This window comes from Myotis brandtii, unplaced genomic scaffold (assembly GCF_000412655.1).
Source record: "Myotis brandtii unplaced genomic scaffold, ASM41265v1 scaffold343, whole genome shotgun sequence".
Lineage (NCBI taxonomy): Eukaryota > Metazoa > Chordata > Mammalia > Chiroptera > Vespertilionidae > Myotis > Myotis brandtii.
In genome coordinates, this window is record NW_005363209.1 from 2098474 (window position 1) to 2117808 (window position 19335).

A 19335-nucleotide genomic window follows, 5' to 3' on the forward strand; every position below is an offset into this window, starting at 1 on the left:
CTTTATTATTTACATAAGTCTCCTTTTTCCCCCATTATCAATCCCCAGCCTCCCCCCCCCCCCCAGCACATGCCCTCACCCCCTCACCCGTCTGTGTCCATTTAATCAAGTCATTTTCATGAACCCACCCTCAGATTAGTTTAACTATGACAACTACCCTGAGACATGATCCTTCCCACGGTTCCCAGATCAAAAGAGAGCCATTTCTACTGGAAAGTATTTCAGGCTACTTCCAGAAAGCAATCATTGGCACACAAACACTCAAATAGCTTCAGAAAAACCAATCCACATACCACTATATTTTACTCACTAATTTTAAAGGAACTAAAATCTGTGCCTGCAACAGAAGAAGGACTCTCCATGTGCACAAGAGATGCTTAATACCACCACGTAATCCCAAATGTTGAGGTCAGGAAGGGACCTTTATTATAACTCAATAAAGCTGAAAAGCATTAAAAGGCCAACAACTGATAGGAAAACATATTGGCAATATATTAATAAATATACATTTAATATCTAGAAAATGTAAAAGCTTCTATAAATAAGAAAAATAATAGAAAAATGGACAAAATATGCAAAGAAAAGATGCAAGGATAGAAAAAGGAATAGCCAATAACATAAATGAGATATTCAACTTGATAAAAATCATCTAAAAATGCTATGTTATTGGCCATTAGATGGGCACATTAAAAACAGATATTAATAAGTGTTGGCATATGGGGAAATAGAAGTATGTATTCCTAGAAGTTTTGAATGGAACCTCACCCCTGGGTGAGGTAGAGGGTAGAGAATGAGGTAGAGGGAGGATTAACTCTTTAGGTACTTTTCTAATAATAAATATTTTTATACGGCCCAGGGGCCGGATGTTCCCCACCCCTGCCCTAGGAGCTGTATCAGTAAAGATATTGCTACAACAAATGTCTGCTATTTTGGTGCCTATGGCTTCTTCTAAGATTTTTTATGGTTTCCCATCTTACGTTTAAGTCCTTCATTCATTTTGAGTTTATTTTTCTGTATGGTGTAAGTTGGTGGTCTAGTTTCATTTTTTGCACGTATCTGTCCTATTTTCCCAACACCACTTATTGAAGAGACTGTTTTGACTCCATTGTATGCTCTTGCATCCTTTGTCAAATATTAATTGAGCATAATGGCCTGGGTCGATTTCTGGGTTCTCTGTTCTGTTCCATTGATCTATATGTCTGTTCTTGTGCCAGTATCAGGCAGTTTTGAGAACAGTGGCTTTGTAATATAGCTTGATATCTGGTATTGTGACCCCTCCAGATTTGTTCTTCTTTCTCAGGATTGCTGCAGCTATTTGGGGTCTTTTTTATTTCATATGAATTTTTAGAGTTTGTTCTAGTTCTGTGAAATAATCCTTTGGTATCTTAATGGGGATTGCATTGAATCTATAGATTGCTTTGGGTAGTATGGACATTTTAATGATGTTGATTCTGCCAATCCATGAACATGGTATATTTTTCCATTTGTTTATGTCTGCCTCTATCTCTTTTTTTCACACAATTCATTTTTTTAATGTTCCTAAATGAGCAAAGTTACTTTCTAACTTTTAAATGTTAGAAATATATACTAGTATATTATAATGATCCCACTTAACTTTTTTTTAAGGCATAATACATGCATACAGCAGAAAACAAGTAAATACATAAGAACTCTTATAGTGCAGCACTTTTTCAATCGTGGGAGTATGTCCCTCACAACTTATCTGTATTTTCAGCTTCATCAGTAAATAAGTAATATTTCTGTAGCCAGGAAAATGACTTGTGGGGTTTTATTTGTTTTTTGTTTGTTTTTTTAGAAAGCTACGCTGTGTATTTAAACTTTCCCCAGACTTTTTTACTTAAAATGTTTCTCTTTTTACATTTTTACTACCACATACACTGAAATGCTCTTTGCTGAAACTTAAAAAATAAATAGGGGTCTATCCCATCAGAAAAGCAAATGTGTCACCTCTGCCTTCAGTGAACTCATAAAACTTAAAAGGTCTTCAGAAGGCATTATATCCATTGCAGAAGATGAAATACGAGTTTCGATGATGCAGTTTTGGTTGGAAGGTCCTTGCTCTTTATAAGTTAATACCTGGGTGACACCTGCGAGTGATATGAATCATTTGAAATGTCGGTGATGATGGCAGTTCCTCTTACGGGTATATTAATGTTCGTTAGAATCTTAGTTCTTCTTACATTGCTGTCATTCTCAAGTTTTCCATCTACTGGAAAAATGAGGATCAAGCCAGCATTATTTAAAATATTGCTAAGTGAGCATTGTGTTTCTTTATGATTGATTATTGTATTTCCTTTTACAACAGAAGATTAATGTTGCTGTTTGTTGTTTTTAGAAGTGATTATTGGTTGGGGTTTTTTTTTAAATGTCATTATACTCCGCTATAAGCTATTTTGTATTTCTTCAGAACTTCAATTTTAAACTTTTTGTTTGAATTTTATCATCTTTTTTGCTTTCTAAGATAAAATAAAATATAAAAGTTTATGCAGTACATATACCATTCTCTATTTAGACAAGCACTTAATGATCTTTTAAATTTATTTGTTGTTGTTGTTATTGTTGTTTGTTTTTCAGTAAAGGGAGACCTCAATAGCAATAATACACTCTAATGGGAATTGTAAATCTGCTTTTAATTACTTTATTAAACAAAGGCTACTTATTTGTTAAGCTTTACTATCTTCAAATGTAGCCATTTACAGACTCCCAGTATTAAGGAACCCATAATATATTTCATGTAGTAAAGAACTCTGTTTCTCTTCTTCAGAATTAAAATTTAAACTATTTGTTTATATTAAACAATTGAAAGTTAATAAAAACTGAAGTTTAAGGAGGTTAAATAATTGCTTCAAGGTGTTACAACTAATCATTTTTTCATATTTTAAATATTTAATTATACCTCTTGTTACAAACTCGGTTGAGTCAGCGTACAAAATTGTAAGATTGTATATAATAAAAGGCTAATGTGCAAATCGACCAAAGGGCAGAACAACCAGTCGGTATGATGCGCACTGACCACCAGGGGGCAGACGCTTAATGCAGGAGCTGCCCCCTGGTGGTCAGTGCGCTCCCACACGGGGAGAGCTGCTTAGCCAGAAGCCGGACTCATGGCTGGCGAGCACAGCGGTGGTGGTGGGAGCCTCTCCCGCCTCTGCGGCAGCACTAAGGATGTCTGACTGCAGGCAGGGCGCACACCAGGCTGAGGGGACACTCTCCCTCCCCCTACCCCCACTCCCGAGTGCATGAATTTCATGCACTGGGCCTTTAATAAAAAATATAAAGAAATAAGGGTATAAAAAAAATAAATGTGGAGTGCACAATGAAGCTCAGGGACAAGTAAGTATGCACATGAAAACAGTGTATGATCTCACAGTGTTCTTGAAGTTGGATTGTGTTTGCCTCTGAGTTTCCTAGTAGCCAAAGCAAAGATAAATCTTATTAATTGCAACATTCAAGCTATGTATGCACATAATGTATAACCAAATCCCATTCTATGTAGTATGTGTATATGTGTTTATGTGTATGTGTATGCATGTGTATGTATGTATTAAATATCAGTTGCTCAGGAAATCTGTGTTTTTCTTGGCCCAGAACTCTTGAGAGAAATTTGTGTTTTTGGTGAAATACATGACTAGACAAGGTTTTTTGACTCACACTAAATGTTTCTTCCTAGTGCCTACTTTAATATGCTCCCATATGCTTTAAATATCAATTTTTAGGGTAATGACAAAATTTTCTAATTAGAAGATAACCATAGCTGCTGTTACTGCTCTTCTCTGTTAGGAATTCTTGTTAAATCCTGGGCACAGATCTTTGCTACCTCTGAAGCCCAAAAATTACTGTTCCGGATCATAGATTGTTTACTGCTGCCGCACTCAGTGTTACTGCAAGAGAAGGAGCTGCCTGCACCTCTGTTGACTGCAATTCAAAAGAGCCTGCCTTTGTATCTCCAGGTATAGTAAGTGTGGCTGCTTAAAAGTTAAAAAAAAAAAAAGAAACTGTCTTAAAGCAGCTTACTAACGGCACATTTTAAAACCCTGCATTGCCATCTCAATGTATGTGTGTACATGGGGCACTTCCATTTAGCATGATTTTAATTCTTTTTGTGTTTGGCTCTGAAAACAAAGATGGAAAAGACAAAATCTCCACCCTCGAAAAGCTTAAAGTTCAGGAGGAGGCTGATTACCATAGACACTTATAATAATGTGCTCCATATTTTTCTGAGAGGCCTCCTCTGTGTGTCACCCAGACTGGGATGGGGAGAAGTGAGAGAAGATACTGTGCAGGATACTGTTTGTCAAAGAGCACAGTGGGTAGGAGCTGAAGTTCTATTCTTGTTAGAGGGAACAGCATGGGACGGGCATGGTTTTTATAAGAAATAGGACACACTGGGGAAAAGCAAATAATTCTGTGGGGCTAGACACTCATATAGGAGGAGCCACTTAATGGGGGTTTTCTATATCTATGCTAAGAAGTTTGGACTTTTTCTTTTACATGGGGACTATTGATGGATTTTGAGTTTCTAGAGAAGTGGGAGTGACATACATTTCCATTTTAGAAAGGTGATTCTGGTGACAGTATCCAAGGTAGTTGGTGCAGAGCTTAGAATGGAGATTTGGAAGGCAGTAAGGAGTACATTATCTGAAGGTTTTGAACTAAGGCAGTAGGTATAGTGCTCAGTAAATTTCAGAAACATTTAGGAGCTCCAATCAGAAAGACTTGCTAAGTTAAGTATTATGGAGCAACAGAAAAAATAGAATACTTTCTAGGTTCCACAGTGGCTGCTTATGCAGGTGGTGGTGCTGCTGAAATGGGATATTATGGGGATGAAGGTAAGACTTTCTGAAGAGCTTCAATTTGAGATGCTGGGAATATCTAGGTCATGGTGTTCAGCAGACACTTGGAAATATTGATCTATCATGCAGGAGAAAGGACTAGGCTATACTTTGTTATTCATTAGAGTATGATAATAAAGGTAAGTGCTTCTTAATTTGGGCCTTAGCAAGGAAGCTGAGGCGGAATAGATTTTGATTAGATAATAAGCAGTCTCTTCCACAGATGGATTTTTTAAACATATTTTTATTACTTCTAAGACATTTTAAGTTGACTTTTTAATTTTGTATTCAAAATAGCATTTAAAGCGGAGTGTAGGGTGCCTGCTAGCAAGATAAACCACTGCCAATCCAGAGGGGAAGATGCGGGGAGGGGAGTTGTAGACCACAGGAGAGTCTGGTGTGCTTGTTCCATGTGGCTCCTTAAACCAAAAGTGTATCTTGAATAAGAATTCTTATAAACTTCCAAAGTTGTAAATTGAAAAATTTGTTGAATTATCCATTTGGCAGAATTGACTTGGAGCTATAGCTTTAACTTCTTAAAGGTATCCAGCTCTTTCCTTCATAATTTTCAAAATGTATCCATTTAGTACTTCATCTTCTGATTTAATATGCTTTTCCTTAAACAAAACATTGAAGAAATGGGGTAGGGAATGCCCATTATTTTTTTTTAATTGTTTATTTAATTGCTAGTGTTTTAACAGCTCTAGGCTATTTTTCATTACAAATAATAACCTTTTAAAATTTCTTATCGGGAAAAATTTTGTAGCTAAATTGTAGACAAAAACATTTCTAATTATTTCTCTGGGGATAAAACATTGTGAATCACAAAATACCAAATTATAAATGAACTTTTAGATCATAATTTATTGTGTTGGTGATTATACTTAGTAATAGGGAATATTTAGAAATATTGACAGAAAAAAAATTGTTTCCCAGAGTATTGGTTTAATTGTTTGTAATGATCAAATACTATAATCCATATGAAAGTATTTTGTTAACTTCTATAAAAAGGGAAGGGATTACGTCAACAGACATGCAATATAACATTGTGAGTTCCGTATGACCTTGATCAAGCTCTTAACTCCTAAACCAGTTTCCTCAGCTATAAAATTGGACCTACAGTAATACTAACTCAGTGGTTAATTAAATGAAATAATGAATATAAGTCACATGGTACAGTTACTGACAAATGAAAACCTCAAAATAAATTGTCATTATACTGACTCATAATCTTCTGCATTTCTCTCCTTTTGTTAATTAAAAAAAAATGTATCACCTTTATTAACATGGAAGATTTTTAGCTTAAGTTTTGTCTTACTCTGATAACTGTGAATGATGAGTGCCCTATATGTTAAAAACTGCCCTAAAATACGTTTTATAACTTGGTAAATACACATATATGCCGTTGATGAGTATGGTGGTCAAGTTTTCTAAGGATGAGAAGAAGGAAGCTTCCTTTGTGTCCTACATTTCTTTCCTGCTTCATTTGTGCCCCAAAGACAAGTATGTGGTGTTAGATACCACAGCAGGGTTGTTACCAAGCTTAGCAACTCCCTTAACTTCATACAGACATTATCTATTGCTAGTGGGCGGTGTTCTTGTTGGTTGTGATAAGTTACAAATTCAGACATGAGTATTAATGTGGGTGACTAAATTAGTAAGTTCCTAAATATTTTTTTACCTTTTGATATTTCTTTGGGTTTTTTTGTTTGTTTATTTGTTTTCTTTTCCTCCCGTAGGGCATGTGTATTGTGTGCGGTCAGTCTCAAAATGCCTATTTGAATCAATTGCTGGGGAATGTTATTGAGCAGTATATTAGGCGGTTTCTTCCAGCTTCACCACAACATGTTTTAGATCTTGGACAACATCCTGTTTTGTTGGCATTGAGAAACTCGGCCACTCTTGCACTGATGCCATCTCTAAAGAAATGCATTGTACAAGTCATAAGGTACCTCTAAATATTAAAAATAAGCTGTATTTACAATTTATTAATATCTATTGAAAAAAAACAAAGCATTTTAAAACTGTTGGCCTCTGTTAAAATAATAGTTTAGAAAAGAATTTTTCTGAGAAGCATTATCTAAGATTTTACTAAAATGATTTTTACATATGCAGACAATGCTTTTTTTAAAAATTTATATTATTGATTTCAGAGAGTAAGGAGGAGAGAGAGAAATATCAATGATGAGAGAGAATCATTGATCGGCTGCCTCCAGCATGCCCCCCTACTGGGGATGGAGCCCACAACCTGGGCATGCGCCCTGACCATGAATCAAACCGTGACCTACTGGTTCATAGGTCGAAGCTCAACCACTGAGCCACACCTGCTGGGATAAGACAATGCTTTTTGCTTGTTTTTTCTACAGAACAATTATTTTCTTATATATGTCTTAAAGGTGTAGATATTTATTTTAGTTTTTTTTATCAGAGAAACTACTAGTGTTTTATATATTATACAGTAATTATATTTTATAGAAGATAATAAATAAGTGAAAATATGATTGCTAGTATGAAAAAGGAAGCCATATGAAGTACTATTTTGTTAGCCTATCCTCTATCTAATAACTCAGTGTTTCTATTAGGCACATGAATAAATGAAACTTCTAAGGCTTTCTACTAAACTCCTTACCTTTTAACTACCACATTAGGAGATTCAATAATAGAATTATCTTTTCTTTGCCTTCATAAAGTATTTAGCTTCATGTGAAATCAGTTTTTAAAGCTTAAGACGCTGTGGTGCTATATATTCTTATCTAACATTTGTTTTCTCTTTTTAAATGACCTGATATTTTTAATAAACTGATATTATCCATCACCTCTTTACAGAATTCCATGTTTAAAATCTGTTCTTTCTCCCAACCATTTTCTTTTTTGTGTTCCTAGTGTTCTGTTACTCAAGTTTGGAAGCTTTATAGTTTGTTCCCTCCCCTTTGCCATCCTCTGGCAAATGATTGTTTCCTTCCCTTCTTTTTACATCTCTCTTTCCTTATCACATTATACCTCCTAGACTACTGCCAGAATCTCCTAACTACTTTCACTATCTCGGCTTTTCTCTCAGCCCAGCCAAAATAGTGCCGCCAGATTACTTTTTCTGAAATACTGTTCCATTATGACACTTTCCTGCCCCCAGACCTTCATTTGCTCTTTTTTTTTTTCTTCTTTGCCTATAGAATAAACTCCATACATGATCTGTCACTAGCTTTTCCATGGCATCTTATACAAACCCTAATGAGATTGGTTTATTATTGCCCCTCCAAAATGCTTTGTAGTTCTTTATGTTACAGCATTTTCTCCATTAAAATGCCATCCATCTAGACTAAATTCCACATAGTCATTATAAGACCTACACCTAACATGTCAGTGTATCATGATGTTTCTTCCCTTCTGAAGTCATGTGCTCTGTAGGATTCAATTCTCAAAATTGTCATATTTTGCCTTACTTGTATCTGAATTCCCATCAAGATGGTACTAGTACTCTACCACTGTGTGTGAGACAGTGTATAAGTAGTTTGAGTATAAACCCAATGACAAATGCTGAAGTGAAGTTAAATCCTTAAACTCATAAAACTGTTTTAAAAACCCAGTATTGAAGACCCTGGCTGCTTAGCTGAATTTCCTATTTGTCTGTGAAAACATTTTTCTCATGATTTCTAGTTGATGACCCAAAATATAACAATTCCTTTTTCTTTTTTTAAAGTACTCAGGAAAGAAAGAGAGATTTCCTCCTACACCTTCTTCCATTGCGTGCTTCTTTACTCCTGTAGTTCCCAGTATTAGTTAGGGCTCCTGCCTCTGAATTCCTGAGAATTCTAGACTTATTATTTGAAGCACCTATCACACTATATCATGATAGCCTTTTTTTTTCCTTGTCCAGCTTGTTCACTGGACACCAAGCCCCTTGCTTTCAGAGACCGTATTTTACTTCACTTTACATTCTTGTCCTTAGACTTGTACCTGGTACAATATAGGTACCTATTAAACGTCTTTTCTGGGCACTGGGAATTCAGCAATGAGCAAAAAAAGACAAAACCCTTGTTCTCAAAAAATGAATGAATCTTCTTATATGTGAAATTTGTTGGAAGCCACTATATGGAGTAGAAATGATGAAGAGATAGTTCCTGGTCTTATGGGGTTTATAATTCTTAGTGATTTCTATGCCTCCTTTTGGCAAATTATTATTATTGCTTTTCAAATATATATATAGATGTCTAGCTTAGATTTTGCTGCATTTGACAATTTTTCATTGTCTAGACTTTTTAGAAAGTGAGCGATCCCACTTTCATTTATTCACCTAACAAATGTACACTGAGCACCTGTTAGGAGCCAAGACTTGTTCTAAGAGGTAGAGATATACACATGAGACAGACAAATTACCTTGATGATCTCGGATGAATTCTAATGCTAAAATGTGTCCTGCTTTGAGAGAAGATATTAAATCCTAAATTACCTCTCTGATTCTTTTACTTCCAAAAGGAAGGAAGAGGTAAAGCTAGAGTTGGAAGCTAATTCCCAGGACAGTCTTATTATTGAATTGGGGTAGGGGGAGACCCCTCCCAAATCCCTAAATGAATGTAAGGAGAGATTTATTTTTGCAAATTTGGCATAAATGTTGCATCATTAAAGAGCTGGTAGAGGAGTTCAGGCTTATTATATTGGAAAGGAAAGAAATTAACAATTACATTTTTATTTGGATTTTGATTAAGTTCATTGTAAGACCAGGTTGCTTTAAATTTAGTTTATGTCTATATTTAACATTGGCCCTTATAGCACACCAAAAGAATGTGTAGTCATTGCTTCTTAACATTCTGTGTATGGTAAAATATACATATTTTTTATAAATTGTGCTTTATTAATTTGTGGGAGGTAAAATTTGCCAATATCTATAAAGTGTATGTCATTTGATTGTGCTCTATTGAAACTTTGAACAGAAGAACAAACAAAATTGTACTTCTTTTCAGGAAATCCTACTTGGAGAGTAAACCGATCTTGCTTCCTCCACGTTTAGCATCCATTCTGGCTTTTATCCTTCAACTCTTCAAAGAAACTAACATGGACGTTTCTGAAGTTGAACAACTCCTCCCTGGTGTCTTAAAATGCTTGGTGTTGGTTAGTGAACCCCAAGGTGATTTTGAGTTTGTGTTTGTTATACTTTCTGTTCAGTTTGAAAGTACTCGTTCCTATCAGTTAAGTTGATAGTTACAAAAGTATTTGTTTATGTTATATATCAGTTTGTATTTATGATGGCTAAAGAACAAACTCCAGCCAATAGCTGAGGTTGAACATGATAAATGGTTAAACATTGACATGTTTCAGTCTAGTTTAGTTTAGTTTTTCCCAAGGCAAATAATTTACTGAAGTGCTACTTCCTCTGATTAGACTTGTTAAGTTCTTAAAAAAAAATATTTGTTAATCTGACTCCAATTATTAAATACTAGAGGCCCGGTGCACAAAAATTTGTGCACTCGGGTATGTCCCTCAGCCCGGCCTGTGCCCTCTCGCAGTCTGGGGCCCCTCAGGGGCCCCTTCCCCTGGCTGCTGGCAGCAGTTTTCCTCCGGCGCCCGGAACCCAGGCCTTCGCTCTTCACCGGGGGAGCTAAGCCTCTCGCTGCTCACCGCGTGCGGGCCCCATGGGCGTGGTGGAGGCCGGCGCAGCGGGCTTCCCTCTTTGCTCTTCGCTCGCCACGCCTCGCTGCTCACCGCGTGCGGGCCCCAGGGGCGTGGTGGAGGCCGGCGTGGCGGGCTTCCCTCTTTGCTCTTCGCTCGCCACGCTGGCCTTCACTCGCTGCTCCTGCCCGGAGCCAGCCAGCTTCACTCCATTGCTTGGCGCCTACGTATGCAAATTAACCACCATCTTTGTTGGCAGTTAATTTGCATATTGCCCTGATTAGCCAATGGGAAGCGTAGTGAAGGTACAGTCAATTACCCTTTTTGTCTTTTATTAGATACGATATCTTGTTAAATATTAAGTTGTGAGAAGTCAGCACACTTTCTTCTCCTATTCAGGTTTCTGCTGGAAGATCTAAGCTGATTTCTTTGGTAAACCTGTTAAGGATCCTTTGATCCTATTCCTTTTGTTTTCAGTGTCACCAGCCTTACTGCCAGTGATCTCTTTAAAACACCATTTATTTAATGCCCACTGTGAGTAGCATGCTTTAATAAGCTTATTAGAAATATGCAGAATAGTAGCCATAGCTCTATCCTGAAAGAATTTTTAAAATGTAAATAGAAGGCTGTGTGTGTGTGTGTGTGTGTGTGTATCATTATAATGTGATTGTTCAGGGCAGGGCTTCTCTAATGCTTCTACCTAGGTATGTGTAACTGCTGTGATAGGTGAGTACAGTATGTGTATCCTCAGGAATCTGAGGGCAGGGCCCAAAGTGGTAGCTAAAAGCTCAGACACCTCTTTGTAATGCTCTGTTTTATCTCAAATATTGTATGCATAATTCGTTTAATCCTCATTTTAATAATTAAAAATGTTCTTTCTGCTCCCAAGCTTGGTTTTGTGGAAAATGTTCTGTTCTGTTAATTTAGAATGCCCTTACTTCATACTAACATCCCTTCCCTCAAGAATGCCCAGATGTGCCCCAGACTTTTCTTTAGAAATTCTGTCCTCATTGAAAATTTGTACATACTTTTAATGTCAGTGAATGTTTGTTGTATTGTGCAATATAAAATTTCTTGAGACAATAGATAGTATAAAGTTTTAGCTAGCCTCTTATTTTGATGATAGTAATATTTATTATGAAGAAGACCATAGTTTGGAAGGTGAATTTTGCCTCTTGTTACCTAGTATAAACCAATTAATTTTAGACTTGTAATAAATAATTTTAAAAAGTATTTCTTTGAAAAAAAGGAACTATAGTTCGAAGACACAGATTCAAGTAGCAATCTAAATTGTGCACCACCAAGACAAAGGAGAGGCCATTTTTATAAAGTTCCATCCATGTTCCCAATTTTATGCAAATGAAGTTTTCAAATTGAGCAGTTCTGATTGGAGAAAGAGGAAACCAGGTTTCCCTGAGGTGGTTGACACAGCATAAAAAGAGCAGGAGTTCAGTCTGAGGTTCTTCCTGGTACATAGTATGTGAGGAACCCCTGTCAGCAAATGGCTACTGGACTTATTATTTATAAAATCTGGGCCCTTGGTTGACCCTTGGGAGTTCATCTCAACAGCTAAATTCCTTCTTGAGGTTCACATCATATGCATCTTTCTTCTGGGGTCCACACTAGCTAGTGAGTGCTTGACATATTCAGCATAGATGGAGTGCGGGATTCTCCACCTCCACATTACTGCCTTTGTAACCTTGAAGGAGAAATAAACACAGGTTTGTATGCTTGGCTCAGAGAAAATTCTGACTCTCTTTGTTGTCTCAGTGTCTAAAAGGACAATTTGTATAGTCACAAGAGATATTACTAAATTCCTCGGCAAATCCACTCCTTAGTAGGTGCCCAAGAGTATTTTAAACACATGTTCACTCTACAACCTGTACAGAGAGCTTGATGAGTTCCACTTCTTGCATGACAACATAAGGAGCTCTGCCAACCTGTTCCTCAGCAAAACCGGTGAAAATTACTTAAAAGAAATCATTAAAGTCTCCGGAAATAGCCGTAAGGGTATACAGCAAATGGAGAAATCTTTAAGAAAATCTACTAAAACCTGGTATGAACAGCAAGAATCTGTGGTACTTGAACCAAGACCACTTCTTCCTTCTTTTCCGCCAGCACAGTAAGACAGAAACTACTCCAGACTGGTAAATCCAAGAATATAGGGCTCCCTCTCTCCCCAGCTTCCAGTAGGGTCCTGTGAGAAACAGGCTTCCAGCATTTCTCATCATGACCCCAAGCTAATGTTATGTTTCAGGCAAGTACAGCTAAGAAGTAAGGGCTCCATTCTTCTGCTCAGCCCCCACTCAAGGGGTGGTTGCAGTACATTGAGTGTGACACCACTGAGAATACAGGGGTGCCAACCATTCTTGCTGCAGCTTAGAGGCTGCATGCCAAGAGAAGCAAGCTGAGGGGCCCTAGTGCAGCTGCCCCTCCTTCCACTAGCGCTCTTCTCCTAAAGTGGGTGTGTCACTCAGAAAGTAGTTGTCTCTCTCCCAGCACCAGAGCCATGCCTGTGAGATTGTGCCTGGAACTCTGAGTCTCTCCCAAAAGAACTGATTTCATTTGCGACACAGTGTGAAAAAGTTCAAACCTAAGGGTACTGTCAAAAACAGTGCAGTTTGTGATGAAAGGCAAAAGGTAGGAGAATAATGGACTCACTGGACTATAAAATAATCTGTAGTCCAGCCAGTTTGGTGTGAGAATTGGTGAATGGGACAGCTGGTTAGAGCCCTTGGGTCAGAACAGATCTCAGACACTGATCTCAGTGTTTTATCCTGTTTAAAAAGCCTGAACTGGATTAGATCAGTCAATGAAGCACTTTATGCCCCAGGGTATTATTGAAAATAATGGCATAATCAGCCAGCAATTAGTGGAGCTTAACAGCTGGTGTCAACATGGGAAGGGACAGTCAAAGAGAGCACTGTCAAAACCACTGTCTTCGATGGAGACTGGGCACACCTAAGGTTACACCACCTGAGGAGCAGTTTTAGAGGTTTCACACAGGAGCAGGAAGAAGGAAGAAGTAGACTTCACTAAAAAATGTCCAGTTTTCCAACAAAATAAATTTACAAGACACAATCAGAGAAGTATGATCCATTAACTGAAGAAAAAAAGCAGGCAATGGAAGCTGCCATTGAGAGCAATCAAATACTGGATTTAATAGACAAAGACTTCAAAATAGTAGAGTGGAACAAAAAACAAGACATATAGAAAACAAAATGTAAAAAGATTGATGTAAATCCAACTATTCAATAGTGGCAATAACGGAAAGGATTGAACAATCCACTGGAAAGAGATTATAAGAATGGATTTTTTAAAAAGATCTAACTATTCTATCTGTAGGAAACACTTTCTACATTGGTTTTTGATTTTTTTTAAAAAAAATTTCATGTACAAGTATGCAATTTTAGAGGATTTGGTTAAATATTTAAAGAATACAGATGTCCTTTTGTGATTTTGCTGTTTGAAAGGAAGGTAGCATCAAATATAGTTGATTTTAATATATGTATCTTCAACTAATTTTAAGTGAAGGTAAGTTGTTGGATTCTAATTGGCTACTTATGTATTTGTTAGTGGGAGGAGTAGGCTTTTGAATTTTAAAAAATCTGCTCCCCTGTAAATCAGCTGAATTATTAAAGGCTGATTTAATAATACTTTTGTCAGTATGTAATAGTGCTTGCAGGATTGGGATGGGACAGTGTTATTGAATATGGGCTCTTATCCTCACATGTATTTTTTCAGGTATAAGGTTGTAGAAAATAGACTCTTAAGCTTTTTATATTTTCTTAAAACGAGAGGGAGATAGATTGGGAGGTACACTTTTGAAGAAAACAAAACCTCTTGATTTCATTTTGAGAAATAACAGGAAAACATATACATACTTTGAGAAAGCAACATTTTTTCTAAGTCAAGCGTGTTTATAAAAATGAGGATCCAGCTGGTCAATTCAGACACCGTGTATAATGCTGTAATTTTTCCTTCTAGTTAAAAGGCTAGCCACAGAGAACTTGCAGTGTATGGTGAAAACCTGCCAAGCGGGGTCAGAAGGAGAACCTGCCGCCCAGCTGACTGCAGTGTTTAGGTAACTGGAAATCATGCCAACTGGCAAGGAGACTATTGCCAGCCATTTGACAGCCAACATGTTTTTTAAATAACTAATTATCCAAAACAATGTGTTACTACTTGTTTATAGTATTTCAATTATTGTATTTTGGGCAGTAGTTTTGTTGCATTGTGTTGTTTTATTAAAAAAGTAAAGGTGCTTGCTCATTTCGGCAGCACATATACTAAAATTGGAACGATACAGAGATTAGCATGGCTAATCTCAAGGATGACACAAATTCGTGAAGCATTCCATATTAAAAAAATAAAATAAAATAAAATAAAATACAGGTGCCAGGGAGAAAGATAAGTGAGCCTTTGTCTTGTGCTTGGGGTTGGGGGTAGGGGGCAGTATTTTAAGTATTTCTTTCTCACGGTTTCTACCAGTTTACCTTTATTGTACGTATCTCTACCCTAGCACTGCCATAATAAGCAATTTAGAGTCATTTTCTTCATCTATGTTGGCTCTTTGATTCCTCAGTTTTTGTTCTCATCACATAATTGGCACTTGTAAGGTATCTAGTTTATTTAAATTGTGAGCACTTGAAATAAATAATGGATTTGTGAAGACTAAAACCCTAGGAGGGGAAAAAAGAATTTAGATGAATAAAGGATGCATGTTTGTTATGTACAATTTATTAAGGTGGCTTTTACTTGTTTGGGGGAGTGGAAATTTTAGGGTTAAAATATGTAATTCTAATTCTAGTTTATAAAGGCCTAAAGTCTCTTGTTTGGTTCCAGAATATAAAATATATTATGAATAACTTGCTTTCCTCATAAAAGTATTGTTTTGTTTATCTAGAGATATGAAGAAATTTTTTAATATCTAGGAAGCCAGACTTGTTTTTCTCTTAGTCTCTTCCACATCTTTACCGCCCAGATTTCAACATACAGACTATAGCAGAAAAGTCCCCTTATTCTCCCTCCTGGGATTCCAACTCTTCTCTCTTCCTCTTGGTGCCACTGCTTTCTTCTTAGCTTACACTGAAATAAGCCATTTCTGTCCTTCACTTTTAACTTATATTCTTCTTATTCTTAATTCTAGATTCTTAAGGTATTCTTATATGAAATGATCTTTCTTGTGTTCAGGCTATAGCTGATTGCCATATAGATACCAGCCCTAGGAATTGATTGCCCCAGAAGTAATCCTAAGTAACTTGATTTACTTTCAGGCATTTTATCCAGGATTATGGTATGAGATATGAAAATCAGATTTACAGCATTTTAGAAACAGTAGCAGCATTGGACCAGCAGGTTGTCATCCACTTGATTCCTACCCTCACTCAGACTCTGAAGGATTCAGAGCAGAAATGGGGCCTTGGCAGAAATATGACACAAAGGTATGTTTGATAATTTGATTAAGTTCTTTTGGGCATGATTAAAAATCTAGATTCATTTTCTAGAAATGGCTTAGTTTTCCATTCCCAAAAATATGGGGTGTATTTAATTGAAACATGTTTTAGTGCTATGATTGACACATCCATCCACACATTGTTCTTTTCAAAGTGACCACCCTAGAAAGCTGTCTATTTCAGCAGTGTTGCTGCTGTTGCAAAACACGTGTTCCTCATGGGGAAGTGGCCTGTACAGCCTTGTTTGCCTTGTTTTTGTATAAATTCCATGGTGGTATATCAGTCCTTTAAAGAATGCTTGATTTACTGTATCTACTTTGTCATGTATATCCAGTTAATAGGCTGAGTGCCCCAATTAGATAACAGTGTTTTTGGTAAAAAAAAAAAAAATAGATAAAGCTTTTTTAAAATAGGTTTATAACCCAACTGAGGATAGTGCTGAAATATTCAGGGTAGTGCAACATTGTGGAAATATGCCTGTAGTTTCAGTATGAGGTGTCAGCCTCATACTGAAATTCATATGTCCCAAAGTTTGTTAAGGAATCAAAGTACTTTAATCACATTGTGGGAGTGTACGTACAGAGTCAAGCAAGTTCAATTTGTAAATAAATAAATGAAAAGTAATGGGAGGGGACTAAATTTATCTGTCTTCTTTTCTCTTACACAGGAAAGCCTATAGCAAACTTCTGTCTCACTTAGGACAAGTGGGACAAGATGAGATGCAAAGACTGGAAAATGAAAACAACTAATATGTTTGCGATTCATCTTTTTTATTAATTATAACTATCCAAACCTGGGTCGCATCATTCTCACCCCTTTTAATTAATTGTATGCTGTTCTGTTAAAATTATTTTCTAGGATTTTTTTCCTTACATACCTGTAAGTATACTAAATATATAAATAAGTAAATAAAGGTTCATTAGGTATCTTTTGGAATCTCTGAAACTAAATTAAAGAAACTTTTTCTAACTGGGAGTGTTATCTGTGTATAACAGTACACACTGGTTGATCCATGGACTTGTTACTGTAATGTGACTTTGTGTCTTGTGACTTGTTTGTGTTTGTTGAGATTTTTACAAGTTATCCTATATTATAAAAGGCTAATATGCAAATCGACCAAACAGCAGAACAACCAGTCACTATGACGTGCTCAATGCAGGAGCTGCCCCCTGGTGGTCATTGTGCTTCCATAAGGGAAGTGCCGCTCAGCCAGAAGCTGGGCTCACAGCTGGCAAGCGCAGCAGTGGTAGTGGGTAGGAGCCTCTCCTGCCTCCGTGGCAGGCGGACATTCCTCAAGGGGTCCCGGACTGCAAGAGGGCTCAGGCTGGGCAGAGGGACCCCCCTCCCAAGTGCATGAATGTTGTGCACCGGGCCTCTAGTTTCTAATAATCTATAATAATAAAAGCATAATATGCTAATTAGACCAGATAGCCAAATGACCTTCCAGACAAAACCAGGGCTACAAGGGCAGCCACCGCAGCTGCAAGGGCCAATCCCCTTGCACGAATTTCGTGCATTGGGCCTCTAGTGTTCTAATAAGATACCTTCGTAAGTTTTTTGGAAGGGGGGAAAGGATTAGGAGATAGAACTGTTTTTTTTTATACAATGTGTGAGGCAAGTTAATGAATAAAACCCTTACCAAACCTAAGAATGAGACCAAAAATCTGCCTAAATGATTGTATAGATAATATGTGTGTTTTTTGTGTTGTTTTTTTTTAATTAAGCCAACAGTGTTGTTTAGGTAGATTCCAACAGTTGCCAGATGTTTTTCCCTACTCATTCTTTCTTTGACAGTTGTCATTAACAGATATATCAGGAAGAAGATAAACGAGAACCTATAAGGAGATGATAAGTAATAATATTCTGGAAAATCTTGATATTACAAATTAACTGAAGAGGTCTGATTTATCTCAGATTTATCTCCTCAGATTTATCTCCTGATTTATCTCAGATTTATCTACTCGTTCTTCAATTAGAGCCTCTTATAATTTAGCATCTTATATGTTTACTAGGGGCCCAGTGCACGAATTCGTGCACCTTGAAAGGAACTGTGGACTGGGAGGCTGCAGTAGGCACAGGGGTGGGTCTCGGCCCATCCTCTGTGCCCCCACCTGGCCCCTCCCATCTGGCGCCAGCAGCAGATGCGAATGCCAGGTGGGACCACGGTGCGCAGGAGCAAAGAATTTTCAGTAATCACCAGAGGCTCGCCCCCATGACAGCGACTGGCACCCAGCCTTGGTCTGGCACCCCTGCTCACCTGCTCCACCATCCGGCCGTGGCCTATGCCCACCATGTTCCATGCACGCCCCCTGCTGATCAGCGCACATCATAGCGACCGGTTGTTCGATCTATTTGCATATTAGCCTTTTATTATATAGGATAGGGGACCAGTTTAGTTTCTTTCAGCAGCTATTGCCTCTTAACTCTTTAACAATCTCATCCAGATTTATTTTACCAGTTGGGCTCTTGACTCCTTTTTGTAGTAAGCATTATTTGGTAAAAAAGCTCTAGTCCTAGTGTTTGGGACCCATCTGGTTGTCAAACCTAGCTCTGCTTTGTGACCTTGAGCAAGTTACTTAACCTTTGTGAGCCTCAGTTTCTTCATGGAGAAAAAAAAAAGAATACTGCTTTTTCTATTTTACAATGTTCTGATAAGATTCAGTAGGAAAATGTATGTGAAATATTTGGTGACCTGTATTCTGTTTGGATATGCGCAGATATGAATACTGTGTTATGTATACACAAAGGTTAAAAAAAAACTCTCAACTTTGTTCCTCTTTCTTTAATGTACTAGATGAACGATCCTACTCTTTTTTGCAATGTTTTCTTAATTCCTTTCTTCTGGGACTCTGGTCTTCATTTTGGTTCTATTCCTTCAAGAAAACATGTCAATCCTTTTCTGGTTCAAAAAGTATTTTAAAATTGAAATGTATTGCAATCAGCAAAATATAGTTTATAGCACTCTCCTAATTGTAATCTGAAGTCTAAAGAAGTATCTGTTGTTTTCATAATATACAAATGGTCTGTTTTCCCCCCAAATCAGCTGTCCTTACTTCAATGAAATGAATGAAAGTCTCTTTGCAGTCACTTAAAAGACTTCGTAGCAATGAATTTCTTTTCATTATGATCATTATGAGAATGACTTGTTAAACTATTTTATCTACTTAAAGTGATGCTTTTAAAGGAGTTTTATATATAGGTTATATATTTTTATTTTCCAAGGGAGACTGATAACTATATCTGAGAATCTTGCTCCTTAGAGTATGAAACTTAAAGGATCAGAAAAGCTGCTGCTGAATCATGCATTAGAGTGAATAACTGTAGATACTAAGAATAACTAAAGTTTATACTTAAAAAATCAATTGCAACAAAAGTGTAGCAATACAGGTATATGTATGTTTTTTATTTATAAGGAAAATTTT

General features: G+C 37.0%; 1 protein-coding gene across 6 annotated transcripts in view; it reads left to right on the forward strand.

Moving 5' to 3' along the window:
* Window positions 1-17045, forward strand: part of MMS22L (MMS22-like, DNA repair protein) — a 110278-nt gene extending 93233 nt beyond the window's left edge. Inside the window, exons 19-24 of one of the 6 annotated variants that reach the window (XM_014543926.1) lie at window positions 3802-3971; window positions 6593-6801; window positions 9812-9975; window positions 14445-14541; window positions 15734-15901; window positions 16581-17045. In XM_014543926.1, coding sequence (XP_014399412.1) covers window positions 3802-3971; window positions 6593-6801; window positions 9812-9975; window positions 14445-14541; window positions 15734-15901; window positions 16581-16662 — 890 coding nt within the window. In that variant the 3' untranslated portion in view covers window positions 16663-17045. Of the gene's footprint in view, window positions 1-3801; window positions 3972-5150; window positions 5237-6592; window positions 6802-9811; window positions 9976-14444; window positions 14542-15733; window positions 15902-16580 lie in introns of those variants that run through there. The other 5 variants (XM_005871468.2, XM_014543928.1, XM_014543931.1 and 2 more) reach the window with 5 other exon arrangements.
* Window positions 17046-19335: the final 2290 nt, after the last annotated feature.